General features: G+C 44.5%; 1 protein-coding gene across 5 annotated transcripts in view; it reads right to left on the bottom strand.

Moving 5' to 3' along the window:
- The window catches only part of MYO16 (myosin XVI), a 641507-nt gene that overhangs the window by 78011 nt on the left and 547115 nt on the right, over nucleotides 1-16381 (bottom strand). For all 5 annotated transcript variants that reach the window (XM_079902787.1, XM_079902784.1, XM_079902785.1 and 2 more), the window contains one exon: nucleotides 12271-12373. In XM_079902787.1, coding sequence (XP_079758913.1) covers nucleotides 12271-12373 — 103 coding nt within the window. The remainder of the gene's footprint in view (nucleotides 1-12270; nucleotides 12374-16381) is intronic.

Below are 16381 nucleotides of genomic sequence, written 5' to 3'. Positions count from 1 at the left end.
GGCAGACGCAGAGGAGGGCTGCCCTTCTTGGGAGCGTAAAGGGACCCATACTTCCCGTTTCCATGGCCGGATGCGCACAGCACTGGCCTCACCTTTTTGGGGACATCCCCCATCTGACCACCCCTCACTGATTGGCAGACCACGGGCAGAACTATCTCCAGAGTGATCTTCCTAAACATCAATCTCGCTATGTTACTTTCATGCTTAAAATTATTTAATAGGGGCTTCCCTGGTGGCGCAGTGGTTGAGAGTCCGCCTGCCGATGCAGGGGACGCGGGTTCGCGCCCCGGTCCGGGAGGATCCCACATGCCGCAGAGCGGCTGGGCCCCTGAGCCGTGGCCGCTGAGCCTGCGCGTCCGGAGCCTGTGCTCCGCAACGGGAGAGGCCACAACAGTGAGAGGCCCGCGTACCGCAAAAAAAAAAAAAAATTATTTAATAGCAGGTCATGATTTTCAGGATATTGCTCAAACTCTTTTGAAATGTTTGTTAGACTTTCTGTAGTAAGATCCTTTTTCAATGCATTCAAGTTTATCTATTCTCAAACTATATCATAGTTCTTGCCATTCCAAAAGGGGAACTTGTTTTTTTCCTCTGGCTTAACGTATACTGTTTGTCTTCATCTCTCTTTGAATCATCTACTCGGTAAGCCCCTGTTCATCCTTCAAAACCCAGATGGCTTCATGAACTCTCAGTCTAGTGTATACTTTATAACAATGAATTCATTACAGTAGTGTGTCTATGTCACTAATGTACCTTGAAGATATCTCTAGAATACCACTGAATTCCCGGTTTTGTCATTATTGGTATACCTGTCTGAATGTTCAACTTGACTGTGAAGTATTTGTGGACTAGAATAATGTTGGAAAAATACAAAGGTCATAATTTAGACATATTGGGTGAAGGAAAGTAGATGGAATGACAAAATGGAAAAAGCAGAATTTCAAAGAAAGTGATTTTCAGGGACATGAGCTACCACATGAACTCAGATGTTTAAAATTTAATTTACTTCAAATAAGTGAATCTTTAAAAAATTGTATCTGTTTAAACTATAGGAATTCATTCATTTTATAAAAATGCATCTCATGCAGTTCAAGAAACAAAGACGTTAAGTTCCATATTTCTGGTACCATCACATTCTGGTGCAATTGTAACCAAAATCTAGGGCCTATTTCATCCTCTAATTCTTTACCTACTCTTGGACTCACCTTGCCCACTGCCTCCAGTTCATTAATATTCCAGAAACCTTCCGTGGTTTTATGTTGCCTCTAAGCTAAAATGCATACTTCAGGGTTTAGTATTCAAAGCCTTCCATAATATGATCTTTATTAATCTCTGAAGATCTAACACATTTCACTCCTCTAAAAGAGATGCTATTGACTCTTATTCTAACTTCCCACATACTCCCTGAGAGCAGAAACCAATTCAAGGCTTGCGCAGACAATGTCAAGGGCCTACAGCATCTGAGCACAGGGTTCTTACTGAATGGTGTCACCGCTGCTGCCACTGTTATGTGAGATGCTATCTCGGATGTTTCATATGTCTTGTATGTCATATTATTGGAAGGTTTTTTATTAATAACTACCACATATAATTACCAGATTATATTTTAATGAGAAACAGTTTATTGTGGATGCTTATATCTTTGCTGCAAAATGCTTTATGCTCGTTATTACAGACAAAAAATTATGCTTAAAAAATTTTAATCTCCTTTGCTCTAAAAACATGAAGCATTGTTCAAACAAATACTTCCCGTTTAAAGACAAGATATATCATAGCTAGATTAAAAGTAGTCAACTTCTTTTACTGTAATATTAGAATTTCAAAAAATGCCCTGGTATCTATCTCTTAAAGTGCCCCACCAGTGTCAATCTGTTCAGTTTTTAAAATAGCTTTATTGGCAATCATAAGAACAACACACTTTTTTATGTGTTTTGATGTCTGTGTCTCTCTCCCATCAGGTTTGTTTTTCTTCCTGCTGATCTGAGAATGTCACTGTGTTCCTTTAAAACACACATCTTTCTCCTTTCTGTACCAGGTAATCTCTTTCAAACAGAAGCAGCCTCCCAAACCCCAGCATTCCCACAGGCACGCTATGGACAGTCCTTCACACATTCCTGGTTGACTATCATTTTCATGTAGTACCTAGGTGCCTTGTATCTCATATCTTTTCCTGGTTTTCCTGCCTCACATTTATTCACCCACCTATCCTACCACCTGTCTGTCTTATCCATCTATTCACTCACCATTCGTCCATCCACCCATCTGTCCCTCCATCCATCTCCCCATCCCTCCATCCTTCTACCCGTCCCTCCATTCATCCTTCCATCCCTCCATCCTTCCACCCATCCCACTATCCACCCCTCCATCCTTCCATCAATCCCTTCATCCATCCCTCCATCCTTCCACCCATCCCTCCATCCATACTTCCATCCCTCCATCCTTCCATCCATCTACCCTTCTGTCCCTACATCCCTCCATCCATCCTTCTACCCCTCCATCCATCCTTCTATTCCTCCATCCATCCTTCCATCCTTCCATCCCTCCCTTAATTCCTCCATCCATCCTTCCACCCCTCCCTTAATTCCTCCATTCTTCCATCCACCCCTCCATCCTTCTATCTATCCACCCCTCCTTCCCTCCAGTCACAAATCAAACATGTGCCTAGGGCCTTCCTAATACCAGGCACTGTGCCAGGCTCCAGGACCACAAGGATGGACAGAATCTGCTTTATCCTTTGAGGAAGCTCAGTAAAACAACCATTTAACTAAAAGCCATCTTTTTCAGGCTGAATTCACATATTTGCCCCGTTTGCTTCTTTGATTCCTTAAGTTTCTACAGAAGACCACTATTTTGCATATTTATATTTATTAATAATACTACAGGATTTTACATTTTCATGGTGGCTTTGAAAAACTACTAAATATAAATATTCTAATGTTCAGTCTGGCTCTGAATGTGCTTTTAAACATCCTCAAAGGATACATTTGTACTAAAATACAAGTTCTTTTCTCTTTGTTATAAATAGACTATTCTTGAAGTTTAACTTCAATGCAGAAAAGATAATTACAGCTACACACATCTAAAAGAGTACTGTATCTTCTGGTATTTGAAGAAAGTGGTTTGGCTCGAATTACATATAATTACAGGTTAAGAAAAATTAATGACTCTCACCTAGAACAGTATGACCTGTACAGCAAGCAGTGATGAATGAAAACTACTATTTTGTGCTTACGAGTGAATTACGCACTATGTGAGCCTATGTACTATTTCATTATGGAAATCGTACCAGTATGGTCAAGAGTGCTTCACAGAAAGAACAAATCTCTTCACCCCATAGCGACACGTTGTGCAAACCAAACCAGTGCCAACCCCAGACGAGGCTGATTAGCTCCAAAACCACAGAGGAAAGTGCACTGGGTAAGTTAATGGATTCATTTAGGGAGCACTTTAGTCTCTGTCTTTTTGACAAAATGGGCTCAATGATGTCAATAATATTCACCTGCCCTGTGGAATGTGATGTTATAAATGATTAACAGCAGCATAAACACAATCGGAGCCATTGTGCTCACCGGGGTGGGTACAGACACAAACTTGGAGCATGGCCACCGCCAGCAACAGAAACGTTACTGCCGTTTATGTACCTGGATGTCGGCTTTACTTCTAAAAATGTGAACCCTCATAGCCCTTCATCCTCATCATCTTCTCTAAGACTATCCGTAGAGTTTTAGATTTTTGAAACATTACCGAGCTTTCCTAATGTTCTGTGGTGTGATCACGCTTGCTTTGAGACTCATCTATGTTTACTTTCATGAACTGTCTTCTGCTTTCAACTCCAGCAGGGCCAGGTCCTTTCCACCTTTTTCTATAACTTTTATTGGAGTCGAGTTGATTTACAATGCTGCGTTAGTTTCAGGTGTACAGCAAAGTGAATCAGTTAGACATATACATACATCCACTTTTTTTAGATTCTTTTCCCGTACAGGCCATTACAGAGTATTGAGTAGAGTTCCCTGTGCTCTACAGCAGGTCCTTATTAGTTATCTATTTTATATATAGTAGTGTGCATATGTCAGTCCCAGTCTCCCAGGTTATCCCTCCCCCTCCCTTGCCCCCCTGGTAGCCATAAGTTGGTTTTCTACATCTGTGACTCTATCTCTGTTTTGTAAATAAGTTCATTTGTACCTTTTCTTTTCTTTTTCTTTTTAGATTCCACATATAAGCAATATCATATGGTCTTTTCCATCTTTTGGAGCGCCACACATATTCTGTGCAGCAAATTCACACCTGCACAGAAGAGCTGGCGCACATTCCTGACCTAAACTAATGTGCCGGTTTTAAAGGAGAGTTCACTCTGACTCAGTTAAATATGATAAGACTGTTGTCTGAAGGTCCCTGTGAGGTTCCGTCCCTTCTCTGCCTCAGCTACCGTCTCTATCCGTCTACCTCTGCTCTGTCTCAGGTAGGTCACGACCTTAAGTTCACTGCCTGGCTTCCCAGCTCTAGTCTTGCTTGATACGTTTTTTCATGTTTAAAGCCTAAATCAGATCATGTTAACACCCTCCTTAAAGCTCATCAGTGGCTTCACGTTGAACTTGAACACTGTGCTTTGCTCATACAAGTCCCCCTGGTTCTGGCCCCTGTGTCCCTCTAAGCATCCTTTCTCAGCAAGGTGGATTCTGCCTCAGAGGGTGACGTTGGCTTCTGATGGGCAAAACCCCGCTTAGCTATGACAAGATTGGTGGCATACAACAGATGCTTAATAAGGGCTTATTGGATGACCACCTCAGTCTGGAGTGGGGAACACTAGACTGATGCAGAAGAGACGGACTTGGATGGGGTGTAGGCAGGACCACCATTCTTTCAGTAGTTGTCAAGAACCAAGCTTGTCCAGGAAGATTGATCCTTGAAGGGCCACAAACTACTGTAACAGCTAAGATTTTGTCCCCCAGTCCCATTCCCTCATTCATTTTTTTCCATGGAGGGGAGCGACAGTGAAATAACAAAGGCTGAGAAACTCTGCCCCACGGTGTGGTCTCTCCCCTTGTCACTGGTGGGTGTTCGGGGCTCCACCATCCTGCTCCCATCTGCGTTCTTCTCTTGGGCTGCCGTCCCCTTGGGACAGCACAGAGGGCTCCCACCCCACCCTGCTTCCTGCCCCATCACGGGACTGGCTCCTTGCCAGCCCTCAGGTCTCAGCCTGAACGTGGTGGCTGTGGAGATGCCTGTTTTGATGGCCGCCCACCTGAGCGGCCCTGGGATTCACCATCACAGTGTCCACCTTGGTTCCCTACCAGTGAGGAGTTACGGGACCCTAACCTGTAATTATTTATTCGTTCACTGCCCACGGTACAGACCTCCCATCCCCCTCCAGACTAGACTGTAAGACCCCTGTGAGGGGGACAGGCCATTCCTCCTTAACATTGCATCACAACTGCCTGTGTAATTTCAGGACACAAACGATGCTCAGTAAGGCTGTTGACCTGGAGTTACAAGAAAGTAGATTGATTCCTAAGACCTGAAAATGGCATTAGCCATAGGCATACCCTGTTCTCACTTAGCAACGGTTGAGTGCCAGATATTACACTGAGCCTTTTGCTTAATGAGGCTGAGAGGGAAAACATAAAATGACTTTAAAAAAGGACTATCACACGTATCAGCCAGACTCGATTGTGGATACTTCCATTTCCAAAAGAAACGTGATAACAGGTAGGAGATTCATTCGTTCTTTCATTCAACAAACACTGGTTGTCTACTATGACCCAGACCCCAGGAGACGTGATCGTGAAACACACACACACACGTGTGTGTGAAAATATATAAGAAAAAAAGAGATGCAATATTTGTCCTCAATAAAGTTCAGAGTGAAAAGGGAGACACACTGTCCAAGAATCAAACATCTGTAATGTTATTTTTAAATACACACCGAGGGTTTGGAGTAATTATCTTTAGGTAGTTCAGTTGTGGGTGATCTATATTTTCTTCTCTAATTTTCAAGTTTCTTATACAGATTGAACACTATAACAAAATTATATTCATATATACGTGTATACGTACGTGTTTAGTACACGAGAAAAAAGGAAACACGTATACGTGCATATATATAGTACTTCCCAGTCACAATGCACATAGTACCAAGAGATACTCTTAGATCCCTAATTTTGATTATTTTCAACATTAATAATGCCAGAGAAAGAGGAGGAATATGAGAGAAAGAGTAATTTTATAGGCTATTTTCTAGCTTGAACTTACGGTTGATTTATGAAGTGCCCCTCGAGTAATAAAACAAAGGCTATAAGCCATTAATTTATTGCCCTAATGAGAGCCAAGGGCCCTTATACAATGGTCTCGTCTTCAAAGATGTACAGAAAGTGGAGCATGTTTAAAACTTTTAACAGTTTCTCGCTCTTTCTTTTATCATCTTTTCTCTACTGGACTATTTGGGGTTAATGAAATAATCACTCCTTCATCCAATGATTTTATTTAACGTTACGTTAATCTTGCAATTCTTAGTACTGTCAGAGTGAATTCTTCCAAGGCCGTATATTTTAGAGAGACACGCAGCGGAATCTAGGCCATGCCTTACGTGAGAAGATATAAGGAATGAAAATTATATTAAAGGATGATGATGAAGAAAATAATTATTGTAATTGTTTTTTAATTAATTAATTTATGGTTTTGGCCACGCCACTTGGCATGTGGGATCTTAGTTCCCTGACCGGGGATCGAACCCGTGCCCCCTGCAATGGTAGCGCCAGGGAAGTCCTGTCATTGTTTCTGTTAGTGAATAAGCACAAACAGGAAACGTATATTTCATTGAATGTGGAGTCTGCCCTTTGTTACTTCCTTTAGATCTCTCTTCCTTTCTCTCTCACGCACACAAGGACTAAGAATCATATCAGGTGGGTCGTTGAGGTCAAGTTCAAGTTCTAATTGCGTTTCTTACTTCCTGTCTGTACCATCTTGAGCGAGTCACCGGCAGCCTTCCCGTGTCTCACCCCCCATTCGTACAGCCTTAGAGGAAACGTGAAGTCCCTCTCAGGTTATCATCGAAATTTCTCCTTCCACGCTGTCCTGCAACAGGTGTCACACAGGACACTCTGCTTGTCCGCAAAGCTCCTCTCACCCCAAAGTTCTAGAAAAGTCTGGAACGACAGGGCAACCTATCCCTGTGAAAGCCTTGCTGAGTGGGGGTCAGCCATCCCCCAGCCCGGCTCCCCCTGGGCCCTACGAGTGCTGGGGGCTGCACGGCACCCCTGGCACCCATGAACGGGCTCTAACAGATTTGTTTCTCTCTTCGTCACCCTCCAGATGGCTTTAAAATGAATATAGCATTCAAATAACTTCACAGAAGAAAGCATCCTCTAACCAGTTGATTCATATAAAATGTGTGAAAATCAGATGATACCATTTATTTTTCCACTTAGAATTAGTTTCAAAAGTTTTCCCTTTATATAAATGACATAACAGGGCAAAACACGCATGTTTCACGTGAGCCAAAGTGCCTGCCGGTCGCTGGTCTATGGCTGGGGGAAATCAGGGCAGAAAGTGTTTGATTAAATGTACACAGTCCGGAGGGGTTATTTTTAAAGTTACCCTTTAAAGGGGGACTGAATTAAAAATGTATATATTCAAATAAATGAAATACCTGAATAATTTAAAAAACACCAAATAGTAGAAGGTTAATAACTAGCAGCTTAATTTCACTTGTTTTCAAACTGTGTAGATTTTTTTTTTTCACCACAAACAAAGTATGCCACAGACTCTTCGTTTCAAAAAGAAAAATACCTCTGGTGAGACAGAATACAGTCCTGGAAGGCAGTCATGTAGAGTCCACTCAAATCATTTCAAGAACCTTCTACTTCTTTTTGAGCAACTTAAATTCTGCCTTGAAATAAGGATAAAGCTCTGATTCAGCATATTTTGAGCGTATTTTTAAAATATGTCATTTCATCAACATGAACAAGGATGCTTTTCCAGCCATCACTGCCTCATGATTTTTCTCCACTTTTCGTTAAATTAAAACCCCCTTCTGTTAAAACGGTGATGCTGAGTACGTAAAGGGAGTAATGGCCTGAGTGAGTCCGCCCAAACTTGTGGTGACCAGTTCGAATCCTGTGAAGATGCCTTTGAGAAGAAAGGGCCGGGGGTGTAAATTATGCAATAGGTTAATTATTATTTGGAAACAAAACTGCTTTAGGGAAAGCACTGTCAGTGTGACTTACCGTTTTTTTCATAAAAGCTTAAAATAATTAAGTTGACCCTACACAATATTCCACTTAAATTAGGGAGTGGCTACAAATTTTAAAAGTCATTTGTAATTACAGGAGTAATGCACAGATACAGGTACCTTCTAAACATAGATACAAGCTAAAAATTCCATTTGATTCTCATTCCAAAACCATTCCCCAGATATTAGCACTGTTAGGTTTCTGTGAATTGTTCCAGGTTCTAACAATTCGTATATGTCTGTGTATACTCGTATCTAAACTATAAGCGTAGGTTTCGTGGCTTCTTATGGACACAGACTCACTTATTGGCCCTGCAAACCTGCACAGAGTGTCTGCCTGCATCTTTCCGTCACCTGTGCTGGAGACACAGCAGCAAACCGGGCAGCCGCGGCCTCCAAGGATGCACTTCCTCGCTGGTGGAGGACAGACAGGCAGCAACGTGGTCGAAGGTGGGCAACCTCAGGAGTGAGAACAAGCAGAGGACACGGAGGTGGGGGCTCGGTCGCGAGCAAAGCTGGCAACCTGCACGCTTCAGCAGGGCTGTTCTCCACCTGCCTTTGCCCAAGGGGTGAACACGAGGCGAGCGTCCCCTAGACTCGCATCTGGCCTGAGAATCGTCACCACATCTGCTGTTTCCTCCGGACGCCCGGAGCATCTAGGTCTCCGCTCTCACACTAGAGCTGACATTAAACACTGGACAGAGTCAAACACTTCTTCCCTTGAGTCCAATTCCTTCTTTTCTCCCTTTCTCCTTCTCCTCCTTTTCTTTGCAAAATGCAGTCAGGACCTAGCCTCCAAAAGCCCCGGCTGCTGAAGGGTCAGTGGGCTGACGCTTGCATAAGAAACATTCCGATCAGAATCGCCAGCAACGGGAAGTAGCCAGCTTGTTTTACCTCCATCTACTGGGCGAATCAGAAACAGAAAAAAGACACGAACTACAGGAAGCAGTCTGCTCAGACTCATAAACGAAGCTACCAGTGCCTCTGATCGGAGCTCAGTCATAAACGAACCTACCAGTGCCTCTGATGGGAGCTCAGGCCGGGACGCATAACCCATGCCTTTCAAGTTCTGTAGTCTGAGGAAAGGGGCTTTCGGTAGCTACATTAAAAGAGACAGATCGAGGCGAGTGCAGTGGAAAGAACACAGCACAGAAGACCCGGGTCTGGTCCCAGCAAAGGGGCCTCCCCACCGAAACGAAATATTCGCCGCACCTTGTATTTTGATCAGTACGTCTCGCTCTAAGACGACCTCCTCATGTCTGAAATGAGGTTATTCCTGTTCACTGCCTACCTTCCTTCTTCTGCATGGAATTGTTATAGGGCTTAACTCAAATAAGGCAAACAAAACAAACCCTATAAATAGTTGTAACAAATTCCAAGGATGAGAGGAAGCGTTACTTATGAAATATCAGGATTTCCAGGGCCTCACGTACCGACTCCAAACCCACGGCTACATAAACAATAAACAGCACACGCGGATTGGTAAACAAACGCACAACACTGAAGGGAAGACGTCTCTCCTCGTCTGAAACAGAAGGAAATCCCGGTGTTCAGCACCGCTGATGGAATTGCTGTAACGCGCAAGAGAACAGGAACGATGGGGCTAGAATGCCGCTACGGATGACGCGGAGTCTTTCCTGCACAGCCTCTGATCGATGTCTGGGAGAAAGGAAGCACTCTCACAAGATCCCCAAGGCCCATCAGACACACAGTTAAAGGATCATATTTTTAGCTAAGAGAATTGAATTTCTAGCTAACACTCTACGCAGATTCACGCAGCAAAGGATGACTCCGATCCCTTTATGTTCTAGCATCGCTTCTAAAAACCTTGGAGAAGAATAGCTATTAATCTCACGCTAACCACTCGGCCAAAGGATGAACACGGGCGGCTTCACAGGAAGTGTCCGCTGGACTCAGCAATTTCAGATCAGGCTGCCCATACAAGAACCGCCCGTTACGACCTGCTGTTGTTTCAAACAGCTCCTAGTTAATCCTCGTCTTCATTAACCAGCCAGAAGATAGCGGCCACAACTCTGCCTGTAACTATCACCGCGTTTCGAACAAATGCTTTGTTTCTGAAACGGAGGGGTCTGCCTTTCTAGGTCAGAAATAAATAATTTTTTAAAAAACTTCCTTTGCTGTTTGACTAGCACAAGAGTGAAACATGAATAAGCTTTATTTCTGTGAAGTCAGTGATTCGCCTTATAGCATCAAGTATATGAAAGGCTACATCTTGGAGAAGCTGGAGAAAGCTGTCTTTCCTAACTATTCAATAGGGAACGTATAAGCAAACATGATCAGCAAATGAATACCTTTCTTTTTTTCTCTGTCTTGTATTTTTGGCCTCCTTTGGGGAGATAAAGAGTGAGGGAAAATAAACTAGTGTAATGAAATGGGAACTCTTCTGCATTTTGATGCACTTTTTCAAAGTCCCAATGTATGTGGGATTCAGTGTCATACTGTCCCCAGCTGCACTGTCAAGTGTCCTAGCACACGCGCACTGGCTTGCTCCCCAGCCCCCTGCCGCCTCACGTCTGACCTCACACTCTACACAGGTGTCTCGGAGGAACGACGGCTGGTCAGGTGTTATGGTCCCTGCTGGTCACTCTCACAGTGGAAGAATTCTTCCAGATTCCCTCACTTTGTCTCGACAAGTCAACCTTCTTTCTCAACATTAATAAAGTAAATTATTCTTATCTGTGTTTTTTTAAGGAACAAAATGCAACGAGAAAATCTTCGTGTTCTATATTCAGGAAACACTAGTGTTCAGGTACTGGCTTAAAAGTTCTGACAATGAGTCAGTTGAAATAACTTCACCGCCTACAGGCTTGTGGAACAATTCTGCATGTGAGCCCACATCTTATGCCACTGACTGGAGCGGGGCTAGCTGACATCACTCTGTGTTAGCAAGTCCTCCTTCCTCCTTTTTTTATCCAATCTTTTGGCACAAGTGTGCATTCATGCCTACTACCGACTGTGTGAGCGTCCTCCTTCAGACCGCTATTTGAAGCTCAACTCCATTATTAGGTAAAAAAAGGAAAGAACAGGGGACAGGATAATAAAGAAAGAGGTTGGGTGGCACAGACGATGAAAACGTTACTCATCGATGCTAAAATGCGAGGTTCTTAGTTCTTCGTCGTAGACAGATAAGGGTGTTAGTGTCAATCCAGGATTCAATACCTGTCTTACCCACATGGGGCCGCTTTCAGACACGTCAGCAATTCTGAACCTTCTCTTCATGTCATTTCTGCACTGAAGTACTCTTTTCTGGCCTCATCAACTATCATGCATTTTCACTTGAAGATGCTCTATCTCCCTCTCATTTTTAAAAAATGAGATGTATGTCTGCTCTCCAGTAATGCTTATGTTTTGCCAAAGCTATTGGCCACCAAGCTCTTTGCCACCAATGCACTTGCAGATGTTTTATATCTAGGAACCTGCAATCATTCCTGGTGTGGTGGACTCTATTCTATTTCCTGTTATTGCCCTAACATTACCTTCTCAGTTCTTTTACTTTTCAAATTCCTCTTTCTCTTCCTAACCCTAGTCACGGTGGCATTCTGAGTTGCTTCAGGGATTAAACAGAATCCAAACTGTGCCCTTGTGTTCGTGGGGAACATCTCCCTGCTCTTCTGTCTCCTGTTCCTTCCTCCTTCTGGGAGCCTGGCTATCCCTCCAGCAGACCCCTGAGCTCTTCCAATCCCCCCCGTTTTGGTTCCTCCGACTTCTGCTCCCTTTCAGACGCTCCAGAAAGCTCTGGTACCAGCACTGGGGTCTGGGATGTGGGCAAACTTAGTGGGGCTTCCGGCCTTCTCCCCGCACTATAAACAGAGGCTCCGAGCTTCCTGCATCCTGCATTTGCTGATGAAACCGGTGAGTCAGAAGGACTGATATGTTTCCAGGGACTACACTTAGCATCTCTCTTTGCCAAACACATCACAGCAATTTGTTTTTGCCAGTGAGACTGGGGCAGCTCCCCGTGGGGACTCGGCCCCGCTACTGGAAACCCCAACTGCTCTGGTAGGAGCTTGTAGATCACTCACCTGCCAGCCTGGTAACGGGCACTGCTGCAGAGCCAGCCGGCATCTCTCCTCGGCCGGCAGCATCCTCTTGTCGTCCGGGAGGGTCTCGGCCAAGGGCTTATACCTGCAAAAAGCAGTGGGGACAGGAAAGCCATGACTGAATTGGTCATCAAAGGATTATCTTCAACAGGGTTGCCTTTGTTACCCTGTTTCTTAAACTTTTCCCATTCTTACTTTATCCTACGTGCCCCCAAATCTCCATCCATTGTGCATTACATTGGACCACTAGGAAACAGCCCTTGTCCTTTACAAGGAAAATGATCTTAAAAGGAACCAAATATATCTCTCAATCCTGTAATGTATCTTTAATATTATCAGGAGTGATGCAAACCATTTATCAAATGAAACTTCAAAGAGGAAGAATATGAATCTATTAGATCTCATTTAAATTTGTAGAATACTCTTAAAATACACCTTTTAAGGTATTCCCACATTCTCTGTTAGTGTTCGAGAGTGAATCTAGAGGCAGTTAGTATCTATAATAAAGGGACACCAGAACACCCAAAAGTTTTATTTAAGTGAGAGGTAGAGAAGCTTCCTCCCCATGGAGTAGATACCGAGTATTTTAAAAGAAGGACATTTTATTTTTGGAAAGTTCCTCAGAATAATTAAATTTCGCTCTTTGGCTGAAATTCATGACTATATAAAGTTTTCCTATGGGTTTCCAAAAAAAATGCCTTTCAAAATTATATGACCCATTAAAAAAAAATCTATGTGAAATTTTCATTTGCACTTATGGCATTTAGCCTGACATGGAAGCCAAACAACATTAGGAGGAGGAGGAGAAGGGGGAAGAGCAGGAGGGGGAGGGGGAGGAACGGGGGGAGGGGAAGGAAGAAGGGGAGGGGGAGGGGGAGGGGGAGGGGGGGAGGAAGAAGGGGAGGGGGAGGAGGAGGGGGAGGAAGAGGGGGAGGAAGAAGGGGAGGGGGAGGAGGAGGGGGAGGAAGAGGGGAGGGGGAGGAAGAGGGGGAGGGGAGGAAGGGGAGGGGGAGGAAGAGGGGGAAGGAGAGAGACAGGAGAAATGAGAAAAAAATCTAACTGCATCTGGTGTGTTTATGATCCTCACGTTGGGCTGCCCTGGGAACTCAAAGGTGATAATTAAATCACCTAAGTTTTCTGTTATTTTCTGTAAAATATCTCAGCTTTTCATCTAAAGTTTGTTGCAGCAAATTTGGCATCTTCTCAAATGAGTCCTTTGTTTCCTGAGGACATCTAAGGAAGGCGGTGTGTCGCCTACACACCCGGGTCACCACCCCCATCCAGCCGAGCACTGAGAGGGCTGGACGCGTCCCACTGGCGGCCACCGCACATCTTTATCTCTGCAAGTGAGGTAGAGAAGCGAGGTTGGAGGGGGAAGCGCGGCAGGAACTGTGGGTCTGGGGTATAACATGAATCCTGAGAAAATACACCTGTGTGACTTTTTCAGTAGCAGACTTTCATTTCCCCTCTAAAATCCTTTGAGCATACTGTCACCGAAAACTTACCGTATTATTTGTCCTGGATTGAGAATTGTCATGATATTGCTCGCGTGAGTCAGACAAAATAAATACGGCCGCATCAGCAACACCCTCCCTTCTCACACATAGATTTTTGCTCATGTATCAACTCAGGGTACAGGAGGGGGTAAAAATAGCAAGCAACAGAGACTGAACAGGAATTGTAGCGCTAGAGGCACGGCTCTGAAGAATCTTGCTCATCGTTTTGAGCACACTGAATGGTCTCAAATGATCTATAGATGATGGAAGTATTCAGTGATTTTTTTTTTTTTTTGATAAGAGGCAAGAATATGATTTTCTACTCTGCAGCGTGCGGAAGGCCGGGAACTGGGAGGAGAGTGTACGGGGGCAGTGGAGGGACCACCTGAAGGTGATGGGCATCCCCAAAAGATGCTGGTACATGACATCGGAGCATCAGTGGGCAAACAGGGATTATGTGTTATAATGTTTAAGTGGTTCAAAGGTGATAACTGACATAACCGTGCAATGTATGTGAACAGGAGAGAAACTGGATTGGGGATCTAAACCAAGATTCAGGTCCAGCTTTGCAGCAAACTTGCTGTGAGGCCCTTGGCAAAGCACTGAGCAGGTAATCTTCCCCTCTCTCAGTACCGCACATGTGTGCGACCCAAATTCTAGGTTCTGTTGTAATCATTAATTTAATTTGTATCTGTCCTCAAAGTGTGCGAGCTTCCCCAGGGCTCGGGGTCATCTCTGCACATCCCATGGTGTCTGCTCCATTGCCTATGCGTGTAGAAAGTATGCATACATGAAGAAATTGGGCTGGGAGAGTGGAGGATGGGGAATGACACTTCTCGAGCACCGAATGAATGCAGGGGACTTTTCATTAGTCACTTCGCACACTCCTCCAAGACGCAGGGGGCACGGATGATAATCTCCTTTTGATGGTGAGAAGTTGACGGTCACAGAAATTAAGTCACTTGCCCAAGTTCACACAGATGATGTTGAATTGTGTCTCCCCAGAAGAGGCGTGACCTGACTTGGGAACAGGGTCTTCAAAGATGTAATGCAGTTAAGAGGAGGTCTGCAGGGTGGGCCTTAATCCCACAGGACTGGTGTCCTTATAAGAAGAGAAAATGTCACGTAAACACAGAGACACAGGGAGGATGCCACGTGATGATGGAGGTGGGGTGACGCAGCTGTAAGGACTGCGGGGCCACCACCTGAAGCCCAGAGAGGCAAGGAAGGAGTCCACCCAGAGTCTCAGGGGGTCAGGGCCCGGGCGATGCCCTGATTTTGGACTTGTGGCCTCCAGAACTGTGAGAAGTACATCTGCGTTGTTCGCAGCACCCCGGTTTGTGGTGTTTTGTGAGGGAAGCCCTAGGGACCTGACACAGATGGTGGAAGGGTCTGGGATTGAACCTGGGGCAGCCTGACTCCACCAGTGGTGGCAATGTCTCCACCACCATCGCTCCGGCTGAGGCGGGAAGGAAGCAGCCCCGGCCCCAGAGAGTTCCAGAGTGAAAGAGACGAGCTTGAGCATGAAAGTCCCAAACGCACAGTAACCATCAGCATACGGGACATGCAGAGATAAGAGCTCTTGGTTCTCTGACCTTTGGGTGACTGAGCTTTTCTTTAGCAGTAAACTAAACTCATAATGACATACAGACTCATTCAAACACTCAGGAAAATCAGCGCGTTTCCACCACTTACCCAGAGTCACACAATGCAATGAAATCACTCAAATTATCTTCTCATTCTTTTATAATTGTCTCATTCTGGAACTTTGCTAATTATCACCAAGAAGTGAATTGACATAATTCAAGTATCTGAATACAGTATTAACAAGTCAGAACAAAAAACCTTAACACTTGGTGCCTTTTTTTCTCATTTTATATTGTTCTTTTGACACCTAAAATGGTATAATTCTGACATTTCAACCGAAAAGACAAAAACGTCATCTTAGACAGGGTGAGGTACTCTATTTTAGTGTAATTAAAAACATCTTGTCTTTTGGAATGTGAGTGTCATCTCTGGGTGGTGTCACGGGCCCATCACTGCACTGAAGCATGATCTCATAGAAACTTCAATTTCAGACCAAATGGAAATAACCAGCCCGAGCCTGGAGCTGCACATGGTCCTGAGAGTGCTGGTGTGACTGGAGAAGGCACTTCTTCGCTCTCGTTCCCCACACCCTCCTGGCCTCTGTTGCCCAAGAGGTGGTCACCTCCATCCACTGAAGATTCCCTATCCTCAGGCTGACACCTGCCCTGCATCCCAGATAAACCAGCCGACTCTGAGAAGTCAGTGTTACCTCTCCCGGCTGACTCACTCTTGTCTCATCCTGGTTTGGCGTGAGGGGCGTGACTGGCACCTAGTTCCACGTCCAGAATCTGGGTCGTGTGGCTCATTCACTCGGGCTCATTCAATCAATCAACCAATATTGACTGAGCACAAAATAGATACTGGGAATGCAGCAGGAAACAAAACAGATCCTTATACCCCTTACATCCCATGATGGAGAGAGAGATAATAGAAATGTAAATGAGGACGGATGTCAGATATGACAAGAGAGATGGAGAAAAATAGAGCAGGGAAGGTTTCAGGGTGAGCAG

This window comes from Stenella coeruleoalba (genome assembly GCF_951394435.1).
Source record: "Stenella coeruleoalba genome assembly, chromosome: 18".
NCBI lineage: Eukaryota > Metazoa > Chordata > Mammalia > Artiodactyla > Delphinidae > Stenella > Stenella coeruleoalba.
Note: the sequence above shows the minus strand (reverse complement) of the source record. Positions and strands in the feature narration are given on the sequence as shown.